The 24,660-nt window shown below is 39.1% G+C and overlaps 1 protein-coding gene across 8 annotated transcripts in view; it reads left to right on the top strand.

Annotated features, from left to right (window-relative positions):
* The first annotated feature begins 255 nt into the window (after positions 1 to 255).
* sgsm3 (small G protein signaling modulator 3) overlaps positions 256 to 24,660 on the top strand; it is a 25,882-nt gene continuing 1,477 nt past the window's right edge. The window contains exons 1-21 of one of the 8 annotated variants that reach the window (XM_079831068.1): positions 256 to 435; positions 11,239 to 11,311; positions 11,406 to 11,494; positions 11,645 to 11,708; positions 13,606 to 13,817; positions 14,155 to 14,262; positions 15,249 to 15,392; positions 15,495 to 15,690; positions 17,112 to 17,257; positions 17,397 to 17,630; positions 17,730 to 17,912; positions 20,159 to 20,314; positions 20,401 to 20,455; positions 20,563 to 20,612; positions 20,699 to 20,851; positions 21,008 to 21,078; positions 21,173 to 21,221; positions 21,313 to 21,398; positions 21,855 to 21,977; positions 23,284 to 23,344; positions 23,749 to 23,820. In XM_079831068.1, coding sequence (XP_079687194.1) covers positions 11,305 to 11,311; positions 11,406 to 11,494; positions 11,645 to 11,708; positions 13,606 to 13,817; positions 14,155 to 14,262; positions 15,249 to 15,392; positions 15,495 to 15,690; positions 17,112 to 17,257; positions 17,397 to 17,630; positions 17,730 to 17,912; positions 20,159 to 20,314; positions 20,401 to 20,455; positions 20,563 to 20,612; positions 20,699 to 20,851; positions 21,008 to 21,078; positions 21,173 to 21,221; positions 21,313 to 21,398; positions 21,855 to 21,977; positions 23,284 to 23,344; positions 23,749 to 23,820 — 2,259 coding nt within the window. In that variant the 5' untranslated portion in view covers positions 256 to 435; positions 11,239 to 11,304. Of the gene's footprint in view, positions 436 to 11,238; positions 11,312 to 11,405; positions 11,495 to 11,644; positions 11,709 to 13,605; positions 13,818 to 14,154; positions 14,263 to 15,230; positions 15,393 to 15,494; positions 15,691 to 17,111; positions 17,258 to 17,396; positions 17,631 to 17,729; positions 17,913 to 20,158; positions 20,315 to 20,400; positions 20,456 to 20,562; positions 20,613 to 20,698; positions 20,852 to 21,007; positions 21,079 to 21,172; positions 21,222 to 21,312; positions 21,399 to 21,854; positions 21,978 to 23,283; positions 23,345 to 23,748; positions 23,821 to 24,660 lie in introns of all 8 variants that reach the window. The other 7 variants (XM_079831069.1, XM_079831065.1, XM_079831064.1 and 4 more) reach the window with 7 other exon arrangements.

Raw genomic sequence — 24,660 nt, 5'->3', positions numbered from 1 at the left:
TTGAATAACACGTTATGGTATAACATGCTACGTTTCACTTGAAAGCTCATATGAAGGCAGCGCAAAGTGAAGTTTCCAGATGTGATTATGTAAATGTTGAAAATATAACATTTACAGAGATTGTCAAAATACGGTTAATTTTTTTCCATTATATATCATAGTTACAACTCTAGAAAGGATTTTGCTTTCAAGCAGGCAAAATTTGTTATTAGGATGGGAACTATTTCTTTAGGAAACCTCTTTTGGCGGAAGGATACAATCCTTCAGTGCGAGACACGAACAGGTGTATGACGCAAAACAGTCGGTCCGTGCAGCCTTCCACCATCACAAAACCCGAGTTACAAGTACACATCCCATACACCGTATCCGCGAAATATATGCGTACTTGTACCACGAAGTATATCTCTTCAGAAAGGAGTTTCAGCATGACGTAAGGTAAGGCGATAGATAACATTAGTTGGTTCGCTAGCTCGGTGGCTAATCGTAGCGGCAAGTGCATTGATGATTACTGATGATGCTTGGATGGCTTTAGCCGGCCAGCGATCAGTTAGTGTCTCTAACTGTCTTCGTATATTTGTATTGTACTGTTTACGTGTTATTTAGGGGTATTTACTCGGTAACGGCATCCACTATGAAATTAGCACACATCTAAAAGTCCTCTCAGCGGTAGTTTGTACGTATTGAGAGTAGAGTAACGTTATATTATTGAGAGCAATATGTTCACGTTTGGAGAGCTTGGTTGCTATACTTTGTCCTGTAGATGTAACAATACTGTTTTCGCATGAAATTAGATTATATGAAGGAACACACATTAACGTTTCTTCTTAAGGTGTTCAACTCGTGAAAATCGAAGTTTGCTTGACTGACAGCAGCGGCAGTATTTTTGACTTGAAACGCACTCTTGTACGATTAACGTTACAGATGATTGTCTTCAAATGTCGCAATGAGGATGAATTTCCTGTGTTTTCCTGTGTTTATGTTCGGTGACCCCGAACCCTTTATTAGAAACGTTACAGCAGGTCCGTTATTCTGATTCATTGTGAGCTGCACCCGTGCGCTAGTTCGCGAACTCGTTTCAGGTGCCATATGGCAAACGACTCGTCCTGCCAGTGGTTATTTGCTTTATAAAAGGTGTCCATAGGATGTAAATGAAGAATGCCGTCATGCTGGTCACATGATTTCTTCTCTAGGACACTAAATAGATTGACAGCTTTAGTCACCATTCACTTTCATTGCACCTTTTTCTATAAAATGAAAGAGGACTGAAGATCTCATTCTGCCTTCCATCTTTTTTTGTGTTCCACAAAGCAAAGAAAGTCATACAGGTGTGAGAATGATACTTATTATTATTATTATTATTATTATTTAATTTTTTTAAACTTTTGGTAAACTATCCCTACATAAAAAAAAATTGATTGCATTTTTCTTTCATTATATTATATATATTTATATATTATATATATAGAATTCTTCATCCAAACTCCAAGTCTTATGTAATAGAGTTAACTGAACAGCATTTAATGGGTTTGCTTCGCTCCATTGAATTTAATGTGATTCCTCCCCATTTTCCTAGTAATAGAGTGCAGCAGTCAACAGAATTAAATTAAAAAAAAAATTCCCATTAATTTTCTCCATAGCAGAATTGTGCACACCACTGCTCCAAAAATGCTCCAAAAATTCTGTTAGTTTAAAGGCTTGTTGGGCAAAAAAAAAAATTGTCTGATGAAGAACCTGCATGCTTGAATTGTTACTTGTGTGCGTTGAATTATCAATGATTCTGCAAGGAAATCTTCACCAATCAGAGAATCCCCTCAGATCTCTTTAGCTCCACCCACACCAATGAAGCGCTGCGCATGACGTAATACTCAGTCCCCTTGCTATGCTCTCAAACTACTTAAATATTTATGTCTGTATATTTTGCAATAAATTGAAAATATATTGTGTGTATATATGCATATGTATACGTATACCTGCTGATGGGCAAGTTCGACACATTCGACACACGGTACAGTTCTTGTGACTCTCTTCCTTCTTTCTTGCACATGCGCTGTTGTACGTGCACCGTCTGCACAGTCTCAAAAATCGTGTGAACGTCCACAAACCCTCCTGATGACGAAAATGATGTCACGCGGACGCCCGAAGAATACTTTGGGCTTAAAGCTGTTAAAGGTGCAGTAAGCAATTTCTGGTAAACACTGTTGATACTTAAAATCACTAAAACAAACAAGCCCCTACCCAAAAGGATCACACCCCTATCTTGCCCTTACATTCACGTACACGCAGGCAATGACTATGGTGGAATCTGCTGTGCCTGCTGCCCGAGGGTATGATGTCATCAATAAGTGAAAGCAATTTGTCTTACTATGATATTTCCGGCCGAATGTCTAGTTGTTATATATATCCTCTACTGAGCAAAGTCACCCCTTCCATTACAAAAAAAACAAACACCTTTTTCATGAACAGCTCCCTACATAACACGATAGTCCAAGTAACTATTATATTACAAATGTGACAAGATTAAGGGGTTCTAGCAATGACTGACTAAAAGGGGACCCAAAAAAAACTATATATTAGAAGTATGTTATCACTTAACGGACACACTTTGGGAGCCAATGCTTGAAAGAGCCAAGGTGGAAGAGGTTTAGACGTTACAGGCTAATAATAATAACGCAAATAAACACTGAAGTGAAGATGACACAAGTATATTAAAGCAAAAGACAGCATTCTGTTAAACCTCACAACCTCTGCGTCCATTTTCAGGCCTTCCCTCTCCTCAAGTCTCCAACGCTGGAAATCTTCTCCGATATTAACGCAGGTCTTAACTCTTGCCTGATCATAAGCCTTCTTTTTAAAGTTATATTTCCCATTTCCCCATTTTTCAAAAATCGCTTACTGCACCTTTAAGTCCACAGTCTTGTAACTTTGTCCAGTTTTTGCTTCAAATCAAAGTTTGTGATTCAAATCTTAGCTGGCTGGTTTGGTTCATGGCTTATTATAACTCTACTTCCGGAAACCAAGGCTGCTGAAAAAGTGGGCGGGCACTGCTGCAGTTTGCAAGGTTTGAAAGATTGAATGTGCTTGTAATGTACTGTAGTCGTCATATTGTTTTGAGCAACTTTGGTCAGTGCTAACAAAGAATCCTTCGTCTGCTTTTGGAATTGTCTTTAAAACCGGCACTCCCTTGACATACGTATAGTGTGGCTGTAAGGTATGGCTCTGTTTGTCTACTGTGGTTCACACCCTCTTTAAGCACAGGGCAGGCTAGGATGTCCTGCAGAGATCATCAGCTTCTGACTCGGGTCTTCTGAAGGCCTCTGAGTGCATTATGTGTCCAGCTGTGATGGAAAAGTACCCCAGTATGAACAGAGAAAGATCCCCTATCTCTCAGCAGCCCCACCTCCATCTTTCCTTCCTCCAGCTTCTTCTAGTCACAACACGGCGTGAGTCATGTAACACTGCCCCCATCCCTCCCTCTGTTCTCCCCTTCTTGCTGTCGTCAGAGAGCTGCCACGTGCCTCATGGCATGAATGGCCTTCGGTTGGCAGGCGTCTCACTCAATCACTGTCTCACACACACCAGTGTTATTTTGTGTCATTGAGTAGTTTTTATTAATATTTTGAATTTGATTGTACAATTTTCTATTTTCATTTTAATATTTTAGTAATTTTGCTATTTTTATATATATTATTTTTTAAGTTTTAGTTATGTCAGTACATCACGTTGCCTTGTCAACTAGCTAAAATAAGTTTAAAGTCCCTGTAAAGTCAAAATTAAATGTGTTCTGAGTTTGTCACACCACTGACAAACGTGTTATTAACCATCCAGCCAAAGCATTCTCTGCTCTCAAACGCTGGGGGCGTGTCCGCTGTCGGCGCTGAAACCACGCCCACTCGCGGGACAGCTGCCGTAAGCACACAAGACAACACTCATGTACAGTTCACGACGGCACCAGATGTCAGCGGGACGGTAGAATGAAGGCTGGCGCGGGAGATAATGGGTTTCGGGCCCATTCTGCAGTGGATTATCAGTGAATCCCGGTTGTCTCCGATGAAAGTTTGTAAAACTATCCGGTGTAAAGTCACTGTAGAGGCAGGTGTTGGTGGCGTTCCTCAGCTCTCCATCAAGGTAGCTGTTCACAAAATGAATCCACCTCTTGATATCATCGTTTATGTTTTGTAAGTTGTTGGGGAGTTGTTTGGGGAGGGGCCAGGCTCAGTGGCTCTAGTGTGTCATCAAGCCACAGTTTTAGCCCCGCCTAAAAAATCCTGAACACAGCAATGATGAAAAACTGTTTAAAGTCCTAGTGAACTGGAAGTAGCAAGTGAGTTTTCGACAGTGCTGTGACCAAGTGGCAACCTCCCGCAGTTTCTCTTAAAGCCAATATGGAAGGGACTTAAACTGCAATTCATCGACTGGCCACTAGGGCAGTAGAGCATAGACAGGCTCCAGAAGGGATCAGAATCTCATTGAGCCCCATGTTAAAATGCCCAACTTTACAGCAGATTAAAACATGTTTACAGCCGGGTACAAATTGTGGTTTTGGTCTATATGGCTAAATTTGCCCTTCATGACAACTGTGAGGGGGGTGAATTTTTTTTATAACTCATTCGTTTACATTATATAAAGCCTTAAAATTCTGCATAATTAAGGGCGTGGCCAATTTGAGTGACAGGTGGATAGCCATTTATCTGCTGTGTTATTCATCGCGTCACTTCAGCTCCACCCACGTCCTGCCTCTTTGCCCATTTTCTGTTATCTGGGAGTGACGCCAGATGACACGCTGCCAAGATGGCGACGGCCAGCTCGTCCCTACTTTACGCTTCAAAACTGCTCTTCAGAATCCTATGGGTGACGTCACGGACACTACGTCCATATTTTTTTACAGTCTATGGCTGTGACGAAGAGAAACGGAATATTGAATAGAGGGCAGGGTTTTTACTTCAGCGCTATTCCTCTCCATCTTGCACTCATAGCAGACAAACGGTTGGAGGGGAGTGATCAGATCTGTCAAACTGACGTCATTGGAAAAGGAACGCCATTCCAGGCCAGAAGTAACTTTTCAGATTTTGATTAAAGATTACCACGACAAACTATTTTTTTCTGTCTATTAACTTGCACAGATTAATTGTTCACCCTAGACCGTTAATGTGCACTAACAAAGTAAATGCGGTCAATTTTGATTTCATGAGGACTTTAACGGTCTAAAGGTCTTTTCACACTGGACACGATTTTGACGCGCGAATAATTCGCGCAATGGTTTTATTTTTTGATCAGCTGTTTGTGTAATGAGAGCTTTCACACCGAACGCGAATGTGCTGTGGCGAAAAAACGATGTTTATTTTTTTCGTTTCGATGTCGATTTTTTTTTAACACTCACAGCGACAGAAAAGGCTTAAACCAATCACATACAAGGAAACGAAGGTGACGAAATGTCCAGTTGATGTCACTAGCCATTCAATCAACATTAACCTGTACCAGGTGTCGCATTTCTCACGAGATTACAGCTGTAGTTGTGTTTACTACAGATGCAGCTGTTTGTGTGTGTGTGTGTGTGTGTGTGTGTGTGTGTGTGTGTGTGTGTTTGTGTGTGTGTGTGTGTGTGTGTGTGTGTGTGTGTGTGTGTGTGTGTGTGTGTGTGTGTGTGTGTGTGTGTGTGTGTGTGTGTGTGTGTGTGTGTGTGTGTGTGTGTGTGTGTGTGTGTGTGTGTGTGTGTGTGTGTGTGTGTGTGTGTGTGTGTGTGTGTGTGTGTGTGTGTGTGTGTGTGTGTGTGTGTGTGTGTGTGTGTGTGTGTGTGTGTGTGTGTCTAGGGATGGCTCGATACCACAATTTTGTCTTCGGTACGGTACCACAATCTAATACCGAAGTACCGATATTAAATCGATACCATACAGGGTCTGAATTTTGATGCGGGTATTGCGCATAATTTTACTCACTCTCGCAAGTTTTGGGTTTATGAAGCGGGAAATTACCGCAAATGTTTATTATTAAATTAATCAACAAAGATTATCACATTAATCAGTCATTTGGAAACTTTTTTGTAAGTAATTTCAGCATTACTGCGCGTCTCCATTCTCTCAAAATGAGCAAATTGCTTCTGGCTTCAAAAGACATCATGCATGGACTATAAAAGCAGTCTGCACGCTCAGATTCAACACTTTCGCTTCCGTTGCGGGACAGCTGACGGAAATCACTGCCCACGTCTTTTTAAACCTCGCCAATTTGAACATGCAAGCGATTTTATAGCATTTCGTAATACATATGGGATGAGAGCTCTTTGAGAGAGAGCTTTCTTTGCGCTCATGCCAACAACAAACACACACACACACACACACACACACACACACACACAAGCCTAAAGAGCTCGCGCATTCCAAATTAAATTGTTTTTCCTCAGTCAAATACACACAAAATTATGTCAAAAATGTCAATCTTTAGTGAGTAGTCACATAAACAGAGTTGGGTATGTCTTTCGCGGATGTAAATAGTGCAAGTATGCGTGTAAATATTAGGTCTAAAGTAACGTCACTGGTTGAAACGAACGCTGGAGATTTCATAATATTTAAACGATACGATCTTATGTATGTGCGTTAATCAGTGTTAAAAGAAAAATGTCTAAATTAGATCGTTAGAATTATGCACTCACCTGTCGATCTCATAATGTCTTACAAGTCAGGAATTAAGTGACCGATGCTTGGCAAGGTTTGATGGTTCTTCAGCAGTTTTATAAGCAAAGTAATTCCAAGTTTCACGTCTACTCCTCTCTTTTTTTAATGAGTTTTGTGCGTGTTGAGTGAGATTCAACTGCTGTATTCATCTTGTTCTGTTGCCACATTTGCCGGTTTCACGTCAGTTTGGGTAGCGCGCTGCCACCTAGCGGTGTACTTCGGAACAGCAGCATATACCGAAATGAGCAAAATCATGATATCGTACCGTTTGAAATAAAATATATACCGGTATTTTTCCAGTACCGGTATACCGCGCATCCCTAGTGTTGTCAGATGCGCTGATACCGTCTCTGTCTGGAGGAGCTCCTCAAATTGTCCCACGGACATTTGAAAGTAAGTGCGGAACCGGCCATGATAAAGTTTTAGCTCCTGTAGAAGATTAGCATCCTCCCCTTCAGACTCTCTGTTCTTTAAGACTGGGTGCACACAAAACCTTCTTCTCTGTCTTTTAAAGAAAATTAAAAGCTCGTCTCCACTGAATGATTACGTGTCCGTGTTTCTCAGCTGTCGGCGCGAATGTTTTGGAATGTTGGAGTTCTGAAACGTCGCAAACTCGCGTCGCGGCTGGTGTGAATGGTTTTAACGCGAACTATTCGCACACGAAATATTCGCTTTTTCCGCTTCGCTTTTTCGTTACTCGTCCGGTGTGAAAAGGCCTTAACTCCACAATTCAGTACTACACAGTTCACTGTCTTTCTAATGTGTTTGAGCAATACATTTCTAACATTTATAATGTGTTTAGAAACAAATCTCAGAACTGACTTTACAGGGACTTTTTATAACATATTTAGGTAATTTTTTTATGGTTTTAGTGTTAGATTTAGGGTTGACTATAATAACCCTGATATACATACAAATACACCCGCTATTCTTCAACCACTCCAGCAGTTTGGTCATTTTAAATTCACCCCAAAATCACTGTTACCCTTGTGTCTGATCTATGTACCTTGGCATGGTCCAGTCTGTTTTCATTAGCAGCTAGTAGCCCCTACCTGAGAATACTGGGATTTGTAATCTTCTGTTATAGGATATCGTAAGGTTCTACAGTGTTTCTTAGTGTCTTCTGGGAGCACAGACTCCTCACACACTGATCGCTAATGCAGTTTCTTTGGCTGCTCGCCTGTGTCTTTTTGGTTGCTGTGGGATCTGTTGCCATAGGGATGATACTATCGATGGTGTTCACAGCGTGATGAGGAGTGTCATTGTTTGTAAGTGTTTGTTTATGATGGAGACTCCTACAGAGAGTCAGCCAGCAGCTGAAGAACGGCAGTCTGCAGTGATTTCATGACTGTCCTCTAATGAGGCTCAGACACACTGGTCTATTGTACATGAAGCTGTATTCATTTGCGTTAAGATAACATTTGTGATAAAGTTAAGAATCTGGGAGTTACCCTTGATCGTGAGTTAAAATTTGATAAACATATCAACTAGTTAAAGCAAGTTTTCTGCAGCTTAGGGAATTCGCAAGCTAAAAAATTATCTTCATTTTAATGATTTGGTGACTGTTATCCATGCATTTATCTCAACCAGGCTGGACTATTGTAATGCTCTATACGATGGAATAAATCAGTCCTCACTCTCGTGTCTACAACTGGTACAGAATGCCATTGCATTCCTGATGTTTCTTTTGATATATATCTTTTAGTATTTAACTTATATGATGATATTTTGTTATGTTATGATATTTTATGTCTGTTGTGCAGCACTTTGGTCAGCATTCATGTTGTTTTAAGGTGCCAAATAAACTTGACCTTGGGTTTGGATATAAATATTTTAACTTTGAGAACTGCTTTAATAGAGTAGTATCCATTTGTACTACAGGGCGATGTAATACATTGTTTTAATTATGATTACATTATTTTTTAGCAGCGCATTTGATTTTCTCTAAAACTATAAATGTTTTTCATTGAATGTTGTTCTTTTCACAAAATTCTTCACTAATGTTTATTTATTTACTATTAAGAAAATTCACAGCAAGCTGGACATTTATACAGATATAATGTTTAATAACTTACTGATGATTTCAAAACTATCACAAGGCTTTTTTGCAGTTCACTTCACAAAAACTGTTACAGGGTTCGCAAAAACTTTTCATAAATGTTCAGGTTTGCAAGGCAAAAAAGGATGAAGGTAATCAATCATCCTTATTATTTGAGTACTTTTAAGAGCTATATTTTGCAACTTGCATGCAGGGCCACATAAATCAATACACCACAGGATGCTGGTGTGACTGTAAGGCTCAGTTATTGTCCTTTACGCCAAGTATTAATGCCACCACCACGTTGCCCAACTGATAAGAGCTGCCATTTCTATAACACATGAGAAACCTAGCATTACAATTCAGCACAGAATTCTGTTACAAAACCACATCAGATCAAACAGGGCTGACATGGAAACCAGGAGAAATATTGAGTGAATGAACGATGTTAGGCTATAGAAGGCGTTTCTGTCCACACATCGCCAACATTCACCATTGATTTAAAGTAGTAACACTAACTTTAACCATCATATTGTTTTACATTATTCATCTGTCAGGGACTGTACAACCTTTATGAGAGTGAAATGTTCAAGTGCTTCACACTTTTTCCAGCACTTCAAACCTAAATGTTATCCCATTTTAATGTTATTTTTTAATGTGTTGATAAAAGTTTTAAGATGTAAGAACTAAAACTTTGTGGCAGACAAGCACTTTTATAAAAAATGTTATAAAAAAGACACGAAATATAGCCAGTCAAAGCGGCAGAGGAGCACTTATTAGCCATTTCCACACCATAATTTATGGGAAAGAAGTAGGAAGTCTGTTCATAATGTTTTATGAAAAACAAAAACTTTTCTTCAAATTGTGACTAAATTACACAGAAAACTAGAAAAGTGCGCTCCTTTTATAACCACTGAAGCTGTCTGTCAGTTTAATATGATACTATAGAACAACAATGGTACATTTAATAAGAGTAGAATATTTAATTATTAACTTATTGCACTTATATATGCAAAACAATAGTAATTTTATTTTTTTAATTGATTTTATGATACATTTCCCCCCAGCACTACCAAATCAGGTGCTGCCACCACTATCTAGGTAGAACTTAGTGGACTGCTCTCAAATGTTAGTCTGGAGCCCTGCATCAGAGAAATTGAGCTTCCAGGAGGTCCTGTACACATTATGCATCCAGATAACATCAAGTTTTTCCATTGCTCTCTTTCTTACGTCACGTTGAACACACACACATAGGCAGAGTAGGAAGATAAGCTCTGGTGCATTTATAGATCAGCCCTTCACTCTATTCCCAAAGACACTTTGGCTTTCATTCAACAGGGAAGTAATTTATTTTAAACAAATGAGGAAATTGAATGGTGCATCTGCATACCAACTAAAAAGCCTCTGGCTGGTTCAGCAGCCATAAACCATCACATTTCTTAGCTGAGAATACTGGCATTGTTTCTTTTGATGTGGGTGAGCCTATAATTCTATATCCCCCTCTATCTCACATTTCCTTAATGGGTTTGTTATGAGTTTAGTGGAGAAACAATGCCTGCCTTATGCTAGTGTCGTGGAAATTCTCAATACAAATTCAACCTGCTAATCTGACTTCTTCACTGCGGATAGTTCGAACAACCTCCAGTTGTCAATATAATACAATACTACAGCACCAGTATAATATAATACTATAGCACTAGATAACTAAGATAATGATACAGATATAGATCTAAAAATCATTCTCAATATTAAATAATAGCTCACACCACAGCTATAAAGATAACGGCACAGAGAAACGGTATTGTTGGAATCGCTTTCAGAACGATTTTATCCAGCTGATGAACAATAAAAACAGCCATTCAGAATCTATCCTGCTATAACAAGCTTGAGCCTTTTAAAGTGTCAGACAAGGACACACTTTGAATAAACAGAACTATATCGTCCACTGGCTAATATAGTTATCTTTATAGCTATCGTGCTTGGTGTGAACAGGCCTTTAGTTTGCATTTTTCTGTGCATTCCATGTTGAAATACTCTTTTGACCAATTCTGAGGCCATTACATAAAAGATTTCCATCACACTAGGCTGTAAACCCAGATAATGTCAGTGTTCTGGAGAGAGAAGTCATGTAAGGTAGTGTGTTGTCTCACTGGCATGATTACTTTATCTGAACATGCTGTCTGCTGAAGATTTAGCTCGCCGTCCTGTGTGTCTGCGTTGATTTGGAGAAGTGGAGCATGAAGGAGGACAGTATTAAGATTCCTGCAGCTCAAGTTTAGCTTTTAAAAAAAGCTTTAGACACTTAACTTCCTCATAGCGTACTCCTTTTTTCCCTTATTGAATTGCACTAAATTGATGTTATATGATATTCTGCTTTGTTGGCTCCTTTACGCACATATTTTAAGGTGATTTATTTCCAGAGGCTGTGAATTGCATTTGTCACTTGGGTATTGCTCTCTATGTGTGTTAATGGCTTTACTATGTCTTATGGGAATGTATTTACACATTTGGTAAATGTTGGTCTCCCTTATCTAGAGCCTGTGAACCTCAACCTGACCTGCTCTAGTCGGACTCTTCTCTTCAGGCACTAAAAAAAACACCATGTCAAGTAAGCTTATAGAATTAATATACAAAATAAAAAATATGGTTGTAAATGTGTATTGTCAAACAAAGTAAATCCCCTCATAAAGTTTTCTGTTTAGCAGGTAATTACACTCCAGCCCCGGGGGGGCCTTTTTCGGCCCTCACACCCAGCATGTGGCCCCAGGATATCCTGGCAAAGTACTATCAGGTAGTTTACTTGTTTACTTTTTTTTAGAGGGCATATGTTTTATAATATTGGATACTCTTAAGTGCCAGATAAATGGTATTTTGTTGTTGTAACATCTTCATTGTCATGGGAGAGGTTCATTTCTCACAGACATTATTCTGATTATTGCAGAAAGACCCCAGTATGGAAGCAGAACTGCAGTACGATGAATTTGGGTTCCGGATTGATAGTGAAGGTTGGTGTGGGAACATCAGCACTAATAAAAAGTTAAAGGGATAGTTCACCCAAAAATGAAAATTTGATGTTTATCTGCTACCCCCGTTGCGTGAGGTCTGTATACGATCTGGCATAGTTTACACAAGCGCCGGAAGTGATCGCGTGCTCATCTCATACATTTTGTTACCATTCGCATGCATTATACGACTGACAGACTGCAACAGTTGGAGTTAAAATTCTTCATTTGTGTTCTACTGAAGAAACAAAGTCACCTATATCTTGGATGCCCTGGGGTTAAGCAGATAAACATTTTTGGGTGAACTATCCCTTTAAATTGAGCTCAACCTTATCACTGGTCTATGTTTGTCTTACATTTATGCACTACGTTTAGGGACAGTAAGTGTTGTTTTTTTTATTTTTATAAATTATTACTTTTACTCAGCAATGACGCATGTTGGAAAAAAGAGTGGCATTTATGTTACAAAAGATTTATATTTCAAACTTTTCATCAAAGATTCCTATAAAATATTTATCACGGTTTTCTCACAAATATTAATCAGCACAACTGTTTTCAACATTGATAATAATAATAATAATAATAATAATAATAATAATAATAAATGTTTCTTGAGCAGCAAATCATCATATTAGAATGATTTCTGAAGGATCATGTGACACTGAAGACTGGAGTAAAGATGCTGAAGATTCAGCTTTGCCATCACAGGAATAAATTACATTTTAAAATATATTCAAATAGAAAACAGTTATTTTAAATTGTAATAAAATTCCACACTATTAGTGTTTACTTTTTATCAAATAAATGCTTCGGTGAGCATAAGAAAAACTTTTAAAAAAACCTTACCAACCCCAAACTTTTGAAAGGTGAAATATAATGTGTATTAACCCTTTAACTGTCACCGTCCCACAGGTGGGACGCCTGGTGCTCTTTTTTTGATCGCCTTTTTTTCATATCATATATTTAAGTAATTATCACAAATTAGGTATCATTTGAAAGCTTACAAACTCAAAATTCATCCTGTGAAAACCATTTTGAAATCGGACATTGTGTTGCCATGGAAACGTTACTCTAAATTATTCTAGTGGGCTCCTCCCCTAGTGGGCGCTGTCATGTTTCATATTACAACAATTATTTTAACTACTTTATATTCAAAATCTTTTCCAATCTTAACAAAACGCATATTGTCGGAAAGGTCTGAGTCTCAAGGGTCCATATTTGGTGACTGTTTTGTGATGGAAGTAATATTTGGACAGAAATTTACAGGAAAATGCATCAAAACAACAATAAATGGAATTTGAATGACACCCGGTGGCTATTTTTGGTACAGCACCCTAAACAAAATCTCATGGGGACTTCAATTTTTGTGATATCAACTTCAAATTTGGAACACAAATTGGTTAGACATATGGCTTTGATTTTATAGTAATTTTAGAGTAAATGCTTTTTTGTAAAATATATATTTTATATGAAATAAAAAATATTTAGTACAGTATTTTTCATTTACAGTAAATTTAAACTTCCATAACTATTTCATACTTTCATATTTTGAATTGCTTTCACTTCAGCAATAATCTGCAGAACGTCGTCTTTAAAACGAGACAAAACTTTGGTCTATATTCCAAAGCATTCTTGAATTACAGCCCTTTAAGTTTGGATAGTGCATTTTCATGTGTATTCTCAAAAAGGGGGGTGACAGTTAAGAGGTTAAATAACACTATGTATAATTGTTGCCAATAATTTAATGTTAAAGCTTTGTTGTAGAAGTGTTTTTTGGGACGGGTGATTTGGAGAAGTAAGTGATGAGGTTTAAAAAGATGTTTTTAAAGATGTTTCATCTGGCACTCTGTTTTCTCTTCTTTAACAAGAGTTTAAAACTGGTTTTTTTTGTGTGTTTCAGACGGGGTTGAGACACGAAAATGGCTGCGTGGTGAGGGAGCCCCTCAGAGAGAAGACCCTCAGCAAAGACTTCGCTGGCAAGCCCATCTGGAGTTCACCCACAATAACACTGTAGGAGACCTGACATGGGACAAGATCTCCTCCACACTGGCCCACTCAGACCGCCTTCGGTCCCTTGTGCTGGGGGGCATACCGCACAGCATGAGACCACAGGTCAGCACTGAGTGCCTGTTCATCGACCTCTGAATGTGCTTTTTGGGCCTCACAACATATTTAAAGCTGTCTTTGTATTGTTACACCCCATCAGGCAGCTAATCTGCTGATGTAATGTTCCTATGGCAACCATGTTCATGCTTGAGGGATTCTTAATCTCACTGAAATAGGACATGATGTCTTGGTAATATCTTGTTGATGCTGTATTGCTATTTTTAGAAATTCCCATGAGAACAGCTGTGCATCTCGAATCTATGATCTTCCAGCCGCTTCTCTGCTGAATCTTTGTGTGTTTATCTGCCTCATACTCCATTGTCTCTTTTATGCATTTCCTCAGTTGTGGATGCGTTTATCGGGGGCCCTGCAGAAAAAGAGATCATCCGAAATTTCCTACAGAGAAATCATCAAAAACAGCTCTGATGATGACACTACAGCAGCCAAGCAGGTATGTGTCATCTCTGCCACAAAGCTGAGATATATTGAAGTAGAGATTTCTATTTCAAATAAATGTTTTATTTGATAAATTAACTTTCTATTTATCAAAGAATCCCCCAAAAAGTATCACGGTTTCAACAAAACTATTAAGTGGCACAACTGTTTTCAACATTGATCCTAATAAGAAATGTTTCCTGAACAGCAAATCATCATATCAAATTCAAAATAAGGATCATGTGACACTGAAGACAGGAGTAATGATGCTGAAAATTCAGCTTTACCATCACAGGAATAAATTACTTTTTAAAAATATTACAATAGAAAACAGTTCTTTTAAATTGTAATAATATTTCACAATATTGCTGTTTTGACTGAATTTTGATAAAAATAAATGCAACCTTGGTGAGCATGAGAGACCATAGAAACCCCAAAGTTTTGAATGGTAGTGCAAGTAATTTACAGTTCAAGTCAAGTCACCGTTATTTATATAGAGCTTTATACAATACAGATTGTTTCAAAGCAGCTTTGTGATACAAACAGTGATAACAGAAAATTTATTCAATGATGCAAACAGAGTTAATTTCTTCTGTACAGCAGCTCTAAAAGAGAACAGTGTAATCATTTATTTATTTAGCTGTTGCATACAAACGACAAAAACAGGAGACTGTGATATTAGCAGTTATGTTAAAAGCTTATTGGAAAAACGTGTTTTATGTTTTCTTCCAGCTTGCTGAATAATGAAACATGCTTAATAAAAAATGTTTGTAGGCTTACATTGCTCTGTTATTTAAATTCAGTGTGGCAAAACATGTATGTAAAAGATATCTGAATATTTCAAAATAAAAGTCTTGAGATATGTGTTTAAAAACAGAACTAATTATCTTAATTTGGGGTTTGTCTCAGCTAACATCAATATGCATTTTATTCATGATTTGTTTGATTAATTTATTACCATCTTCCAACATTACCTTTATTAAGGTTCTCTCTCTGCTGCAGATAGAAAAGGATCTTTTGCGGACCATGCCCACTAATGCATGCTTCAGCACTTTGACGAGTGTGGGGGTGCCCAAGCTCAGGCGGGTCCTGAAAGGGCTTGCGTGGCTGTATCCCGACATCGGCTACTGTCAGGGCACAGGCATGGTGAGGAGCAACCTTAACACGGACTCTTTGTCTCTCTGCTGCCTAATGTTTAGGTCATCGGGTGTCAGACTCTGTGGCATGTCTGTTTTGTCTTTGATGCAGGTGGTGTCCTGTCTGCTGTTGTTTCTGGAGGAGGAAGATGCTCTGTGGATGATGTGTGCTCTGATAGAGGACATACTGCCTCCCTCATACTTCTCCTCCACTCTGTTGGGAGTTCAAACTGACCAACGTGTGCTCAGACAGCTCATAGTGCAGTATCTGCCTCGTCTGGACCAGCTGCTACAGGAGCATGACATAGGTGAGACACACACCGCCTCACATTTACAGGGTCCTTTAAAAGTCTTAAATTCAGTTTGGTCAAATTTAAGGTCATAAGTCTTAAATATCTTAATTGGTATAACACAAGTGTTAATTATCATTTTAAAGGTGCAGTAAGCAATTTCTGAGAAACACTGTTGTTATTTGAAATTGACACCCAAACAAACAAACAAACATCCCTTCATTGCGCCGCCCCAAAAATAACGCATACACAGCAGAAACAAAACAACCTTGGCGTCTGCAGGGTTCGCACTCATCCTGGAAAGCCCCAGCATGAGTGTTGCTGCTGATTGGCTACAAGTGTGTTGTGGTACTCAGTGGATCGGTCCGATCTACTTAGATTTTTTTTCTCCTATTCACACAGCTTGGACTATGTACAAACACAACAGAATTTTCTTTTTCCAGCACACACACACACACACACACACACACACAGAGCAGGCATCTAGCAAATATTCACAAAACTGTTTGGGTGTTGATTTCAATTTTCATCAGCGTTTCTCAGAAATCACTTTTAAGAGGTCTTAAATTTGAGGGCAGAAAAAGCAGGAATTGGGATACAGCCTTTGATTATTACACTTCAAAAGTCGATTATTTAAATGTAATTAATGTGAGAGCTGTACATCAGCGGTTCGCAATTAATGAATCCCGTGCATTTATCCCAAGTGATTGTCATAATTCTTCAACAATAAGTCATAAGCAATGTTTACTTTATGGTTTTTATGTTATAGATGGTTATAGAAGTGCATATTTATCACCCTCCTTATCACTTTTTGAATGAGCAGCAACGGGTGTATTTTGGGCTTGTTTATAGTTAATAGTTATTGTTATAGTTATTGTTTATAGTCCCACATTATGCATAGAATCTTTGTTTCTGGATATTATTTGTAGTCCGGTTACATATATGCTGTATGTTGCTGTATATTTAATTCAACATAAACTCTTATGGCTTCTCTCTTGGTGCCCCGTCACAGGAACGAAAGTCTCAGAACATTATTTAACACATTCAATATATAGATTTTTATGAGCATCAGCACAATAAACTTTTTATTGCCTTTCTTATCGTTATCATATCAGCAAAATCAGTCAACTTGTAATTTGTATGTATTGATATATTAGTATTTAAACCATTTTCAATACAAATGTGTATATTAAATAAAAACTAGTCTTGAACAGTTACCCTGTTTTGCAATTGAATGTGCAACAGCTTGTTTAATTAAGTAAAATAATCCGATATACATAATTTATTTTGAGATTATGTATTCGTTCTGTATGGACATATGGTACTTATTTTATGAATGAGTTTTTTCTTTTTTGTTATCAGTTTTGCAGAGTTCCAAAGATTTATTCCTCCAAAGTTGAAAAAATAAAACCTTCTAATGTTCATGTTTTCCCTCTCAGAACTGTCTTTAATCACACTACACTGGTTCCTCACTGCCTTTGCCAGTGTGGTGGACATACGCATCCTGCTGCGAATCTGGGACCTGCTCTTCTACGAGGGCTCAGTGGTGCTTTTCCAGGTTACACTGGGCATGCTGAAGATCAAGGTAGCCCATGTCTTTGGTTGTTATGCTTTATTGTATGACTTTGTCGTAAATAAAGCATTCTATTAACTAAGCCTTCATATGTTAAACAAGGCAATGATAAGTGTTTGATTTGACACAAACAATAATAATCGTTTTAAAGGAGGAAGAGCTGGTATTGTCTGAGAACTCGGCGTCCATCTTCAACACTCTGTCAGATCTGCCCAGTCAACTAGAGGATGGGGCCACAGTGCTGGGAGAGGCTGTGCGTCTGGCAGGATCTCTGTCTCAGGATAACCTAGATGCACACAGACACAAGCATTTGGCCTACATCCTGGCAGAGCAGGCCCAGCTAAACTCCAGCAACCCCCATTCTCTCCACACCAACCTCAACAAGGTGAGATTGTGACAACCATTATCTGTGTTGCACACATTTTGACACACCCCATACAAAATGTGATCGAAGGCTCACTCATAGTTGTGTATCATTGTGCAGGTGGTCCGCAGACAGAGCCTGCACAGGAAATCCACCTTGAGCTCGCTGCTCTGGGGCGAGGATGAGGTGGAGGCGCTGAAGGCTAAAAACATTAAACAGACGGAGCTGGTGGCAGCGCTGAGAGAAGCCATCGGTCACACCGCAGAGCACTTTCACTGCCTGGACCCCCGCAACTGCAGCACTGTAAGAGCCACTCAATCAAACAAATCACATTTATGAATCTGCCAGGAAGAATTCAATTAGAAACAGAACATTGGCACTGAAACAGCAACACTGTGACTCATGTATCGTTGGACTGAGGCGACCGGATGACTCACTGAGTTGTTTTCTTAAATTGCATAAATTAGGCCTATGCAACAAGACATTAGCAGCACACTTGTATTCCCTGTAAACAGACCACTGTGAGTCATGGAGAGTCTTGAGTTATTAATCAATTATAATCATTAAGTCATAGGGTGTGACGAGACGGTTAGCTCACCAGACAAGACACGAGATCGGGTTCACGAGAACAAGATCTTTGCTAAGAAATCCTCAATGAAGATAGTTTTTTTTTAAAGAAATCCTCAATGGCAAAATTCATGACTGGAAAAATTGTCTGCAGGAGCATTTTGAAATATTTTAACTCATCATCTTAATGAATGTAATTTCAATACTACTTTCGGAGTATGAATTACCAAATGCATTGAAAGACAACAATACTCAAGCACTGGAAAAAGTTTTGCCACTAACTCAACTGACTGGCTTCTCTCATGTATGATTTCACACGAGTCTCTTCAGAGTTCAGACCTTACTGTACATGAATTATGAGCTTCCAGAACTTCTTGTTGAGGCTGTGTGGCCTCCTAATTCAATTCCTTTCCACAAATTGAACATATAAACACTGAACAATAAGAACGGTATAAATAACAAAAATAAATAACTCTTAGTCTTAAGTGCAAACAATAAGCAACCATAATCAATATTCAAAGTGCAAACGAAGACCAAAACAGAGACCAGAGCTAAGAGGAGGTTACAACTACACAGCCCAGCCTAAGATAGCTTTGATATTGGGGCTGGGAGAAAGGCTCTTGTAAAAACTAAAAATGTCTGTATAATTTGCACATTAGGTAGTTTTTCATAAATACCTGCCTCCATATTTTTTTTAATTATAAACCATGTTGGGGAGTAATTAGTTACATGTAACGCTGTTACGTACTTTAATTACAAAATGCATTTAACTGTAATCCGTAACAGTTACTGAGAAAAAAAAGTGTAATTAAATTACAGTTAATTATGAAAATGTTAACGGAACAACTGAACATTTACAGTTACATTTGAATATTTTCTGTAAAAAGCTAGGATATGTTAAAGTAAATGATCACGCTATTATTCATTCAAAGGCTAAACCATTCAAGTGCGATAAGAGATGGCGTGCGTGTCTGCGTCGAGTTCTCTTTCGCTCTTGAATGGGGAAAAAAAACTGATTCTGAAGCGTAAAGTATGGACGAGATGGCCGTTGCCATCTTGGTAGCGCGTCACTCCCGGATAACAGAAAGTTGGCAAAAAGGCGGGACGTGGGCGGAGCTTAAGTGACGCGATGACTAACAGACAGCAGATAAATGGCTATCCACCTGTCACTCGAAGTGGCCACGCCCTTAATTATGCAGAACTTTAATGCTTTATATAATGTAAACGATTGAGTTATAAAAAAAAATCACCCCCCTCACAGTTGTCATGAAGGGCAAAATTAGCCGTATAGACCAAAACCACAATTTGTACCAGGCTGTAAACATGTTTTAATCTGCTGTAAAGTTGGCCATTTTAACATGGGGCTCAATGAGATTCTGATCCCTTCTGGAGCCTGTCCCTAGCGGCCAGTCGATGAATTGCAGTATATGTCACTTCCGTATTGGCTTCAAGAGAAACTGCAGGAGGTTGCCGCTTGGAAAAAACACAATCTGCGTCATATGTGGCAGCTCTTAAAGTGACAGCAGCCATTAATGTTATAATCAAAGAACAGCGTCAAAGTGGCCAGAAGTCATTCATTTCCAATGGGAGCCGGTGGTGAGCTCCGGCGAGAGCTGCGCAACGCGTCTTGGACGATTTGGAAGGAGAGTTGAAATCAGGTCAACTTTATGGTAATGAGCTATGACCTGGTTCGGCGGCAACCAATCAAAATGTAAGGTCCTCCGCTTGAGAGGATTCCAGAGAACGCGGCCCTGTAAACTTTGGTTCCGATCACATTGGTTCCCAAGCCACATGGAGGAGAGGTCGATCATTGCTGTGGCGGGTTTGATAAGAAGGCGTGCAGCACTATTTTATAGGCAACATTTTCGTTCTAGAATGCTTGTTTTTCAGCAGGGACGCAATTCATTTGCTCAAAACAACAGATTTGACCATTAACATTTTAACATTTGTTTTGTACATTTCTTGTGTGTGATTCTCTCTAGGATTTGACTCCAGACTATTCTATGGAGAGTCATCAAAGGGATCACGAGAACTTCCTGGTCGTGTCTCAGAATCGTCGGAGACGAGCCAAAGCCCTACTGGACTTTGAACGGCACGACGATGATGAACTGGGCTTTCGGAAGAATGACATCATCACAGTAAGCAACTGCTGTTTTTTTGTCATCTAAACATGTTAACTGATGCCTTACCTTTGAACCTTAACTGTATTTCTGTTTATTCTTAGATCATCTCACAGAAAGATGAGCACTGCTGGGTGGGAGAGCTGAACGGCCTGAGAGGTGAGCTGAGATGAGCTTACAATAAGCATTAAATCTGGTTTTCTGAAATGCTTCCAACTACACTTCGAAGTCAATTCATATATCCTACAACCATTTTGTCTTTTTAGGCTGGTTTCCTGCTAAATTTGTGGAAGTCTTGGATGAACGAAGTAAAGAGGTGATTATCAATAAAGAATGTCTTCGCTCCAGATTATAGGTCATCAAGCGGTTTATTTTCTCATGCACATCTGTGTTGTTGTTCAGTACTCTCTGGCTGGAGATGACACCGTAACTGAGGCAGTCAATGACTTGGTCAGAGGCTCGTTGTGTCCTGCTCTCAAGGCCATCTTTCAGCACGGTCTGAAGAAGCCATCCATACTTGGGGGACCCTGTCACCCATGGCTCTTCATTGAGGAGGTACATGACATGACAACTCTTTTGTGAGAGAAATTATCGCTCTTTTTTAGTGTTTTTGTTGCAGGTTGTGTTTCCTATATACATATACAGTGTAAATGCATACATGCCAGTAGTGAGTGAAAGAGTTGTGGTTGTGTGTGTTTGTGTTGATCACAGGCAGCCAGCAGAGAAGTGGAGAGAGATTTCAATTCCGTCTACTCCAGACTGGTGCTGTGCAAGACCTACAGGTGAGACATGTAATAACATAAGAGCTAACCTTCTGTAAATCCTCATAACGGTAATTTGTTGATATGATAGCCTGTCGGATCCATGTCTCTTTAGGTTAGATGAAGATGGGAAGGTTCTCACACCTGAAGAGCTACTGTACAGGGTGAGTTTTACAATAGAAATCTTATCAGTGATCAGCAGTTGAGTACTGTTTATTTGCTTGTGCATTGAGCGCTCTCTGTCTGTCATCTTAGGCAGTGCAGTCGGTCAACATGAGTCACGACACTGCACACGTTCAGATGGACGTCAAGTTCCGCTCGCTCCTCTGTGTGGGCTTAAAGTAAGTCACCCTGCTGTTATGTCTCTTTTCTCTTCCCATAATGCAAGCGTACGGCATATACAATTTAAATAAATTCAAATTAGCTTTATTGGCATGAATGTGAAATAGCACAATATTGCCAAAGCAATAGAGATACAGATACATAAAAAGGGGGAAAAAAACACATTTGTCTATATTATACATAAGGTGGTTATCACAATTAACGCACAAAAAACAAGTAAATGAATACAGAGAGCAGTTATAAACGAAAAAGAGGGTTCAGCCTTTGTCCCTCATATGATGGCTGGAGGACAAATACTGCACTGCCAGGTGAATACACTTCTCTTTCTCTCCCAAAATAAATGAGAGTTTGTCTATGAGGTTCACTTGTTGGAATTCAGGTAAAATTTTAGCAATTTGAGTGACATAATATACTCTCTTCATCTGTGTGTGCGTGCGTGTGTGTGTGTGTGTCAGTGAGCAGGTGCTGCACCTGTGGCTGGAGGTGTTGTGTTCCAGTATGAGTGCCGTGGAGAAATGGTACCATCCCTGGTCTTTCCTGCGGAGTCCTGGCTGGGTTCAGATAAAGTGTGAACTCAGGTAAGACTGAGCCTCTGCTGATGGGCTGAAATTGAGGTAAAACTATTCAGAACAAAGAGGAAACAGAAACATAACATTTCAATTAGAAATGTTAAAATGTGTTAATGTATTTTTTTTATTGAATTTTCAAGACTAGTCATAGAATAACATTTTCAAATTAATTCTCGTTTCTCAATTTTTATTTGTGCTCTAAAATATTATTATTGTTTTAATTAAACATATTTTCTTCTAATGCTGCGTTCACACCAAACGCGAATAGAGGGTCAAAATCGCGTCTACCGCGTCTCGTTGGACGCTTCAATATTTTGAATCCATTCGTGTGTCCACAGCGAATTGGACGCACGTATAAATTGACCGTTTGAAGCGAAATAGATGCGCATTCAAGGCGCACCAGGAGAAATATGTCATAAAACACCACTCTGCCTCTTATCATTTTCATTAAAAACATATATTAAACATTAATAGCCACACAAATGTGGTCCAGGCAACTCCTACATTATCTTCACTGCATGTATATTTAAATATCCTTAAAAAAATAAAGTTATGAAACTTCTCTTTGCCCTCAGTCAAAACGATTTGGCAGACAACAGATTATAGATTCATGAGAGCAAAGATCGCCCGTTAGATCCACACAAGACGAACCACTACAGGACATCAGAGCCAGCGGCAAACGTCAGAAGGACTAGCCGAGGAAAGGCTGCTCTCGCCGGGGTTAATGAGCACTGTGTGTGCGGTGATCGCCTGGAACTCACAACTCCAAAAACGCAAGATTATTTTTTTAAAATAGGCGCTCTCTTTATTCTTAAAACTACATTTTGTGACACTCGTAGTATTTTTAAATTTATGCAGGGTTTCTCACTTTTATGCGGCACTTTACCACGTGACAGCAGCGAGCAGGCTCCTGATTGGTTAATGTGGCGCGAATTGACACCAAAGTTAAAATTGTTCAACTCGGCTGTCCGACGTGAATTCCCTTCAAACGCGTGAATGCACAAAAACGTGTCTATCGTGCCGCAGAACCTCCAGACGCACGTCAACACACCTTTCCATTGACTTAACATTGAAATCACTCGCTCCTGACACTCTATTCATTGGTATGAACGCAGCATTAGCCATAGTAATTAATTTAATTTGAGCAAATCAACAAATTGGTCTGAATGATTCTTTGCCGAATTACCTCATCATAACTGTAAGGGTCATAGAAATTAATCGGTCAAGATGTGCGTCTAGAAATGAAGGTCATAACTGTTGTTTTGGCTTATTTTGAGTGTATTACTGACGTGAGTTTATATGTGCTGCTTTTCAGAGTTCTCTCCAAATTTGCCTTCAGTCTTTCCCAAGACTGTGAGCTGCCTACCAAAAAAGAGGTGCGAGATCAACACTTCCTTCACTCACATTCACTCAGCGTCTCATGTCCTTACACACACACACACACACACACTCATGTCTGGTGCGCTATCCTTCTGGGGACTCGCCATAGGCGTAATGGTTTTTATACTGTACAAACCGTATTTTCTATCCCCTTACACTGCCCCTGCCCCTAAACCTACCCATCACAGGAAACATTCTGCATAAAAACTCATTCTGAATGATTTATAAGCTTTTGTGCCCATGTGGACCTCAATTTAGGTCCCCACGGTGACACGAGTCCCCATGAGTCTGTCTATAGTCAGGTTGAAGTCCCCACCAGGCTAAAAAAACATGTACACACACACATACACACAAAGACACACAGGGTAACATGTGTTTGCGTGTTTGTCTGCCGTTCCAGAAGTCTCCCGTTCTCAAATCAGAAGTGGTGGATGTCTTGGTCCAACATCACCTCTTTAGTTGGGACCTCTAGGTAACGCTGGCAACTAGCTTGATAACTAGCTGCCAAAGCAAGTGGTGGTAGTAGTAGCTTAGTAGTTTAGTAGCTGTAGCGCTTGGTGTGTCCTGCTCTCCTGTTCACTGCTGTTTGCATAGTGACTCCACGTAATGTGAACTAAACCTCTAAAAACCAGTTTAGCAGCTTTTGTGTTGAATGCTAATTCAACTCTAAAACAAATACTACTCTCCTATAAGTTTCAGTTCAGACATGTGCTTGTAAAGATAAAGGCCTGCTCACACCAAGTCTCATATGCAGCTACACGGCAAACATTTAGCACCAGAACTATTCACAAGGCTGATTTATTTCATCAATTTGAACTAGTGCTCCGTTTTAAATGAAAGGGAAATTAAAGAATTGTTTTTTTTTTTTGAGAGAAGTCTCTTATATTTTGTCATTTATTCCCGTGATGCAAAGCTGAATTTTTAGCATCATTACTCCAGTCTTCAGTGTCACATGATCCTTCAGAAATGATGATTTTGGTGAAAACCCTAATACATTTTCTTCAGGGTTCTCTGATGAATTGATTTGAAATAGAAAGCGTTTATAACAGTATAAATGTCATTTTTGATCAATTTAATGTGTCCTTGCTGAAGAAAAATTATTTCTTACTGGTACCAAAATTTTCGGTAGTGTATAACATTATAATAACATAATGCAAACTCATTGGATGATTCTATTTATTTTTGCATCTGAACAATTGAAAAATCCATTTGAGATTGTTTTTGGAAATTTGAGGATTCAAATCTTTTTATGCAGACATTCAACTTTGTGTGAACAGGCTTTTAGGGGTGGATTGTCTTGGTGTTCTGACAG

Source organism: Gobio gobio (genome assembly GCF_949357685.1).
Source record: "Gobio gobio genome assembly, chromosome: 1".
NCBI lineage: Eukaryota > Metazoa > Chordata > Actinopteri > Cypriniformes > Gobionidae > Gobio > Gobio gobio.
This window is presented reverse-complemented; position numbering and strand designations above follow the sequence as displayed.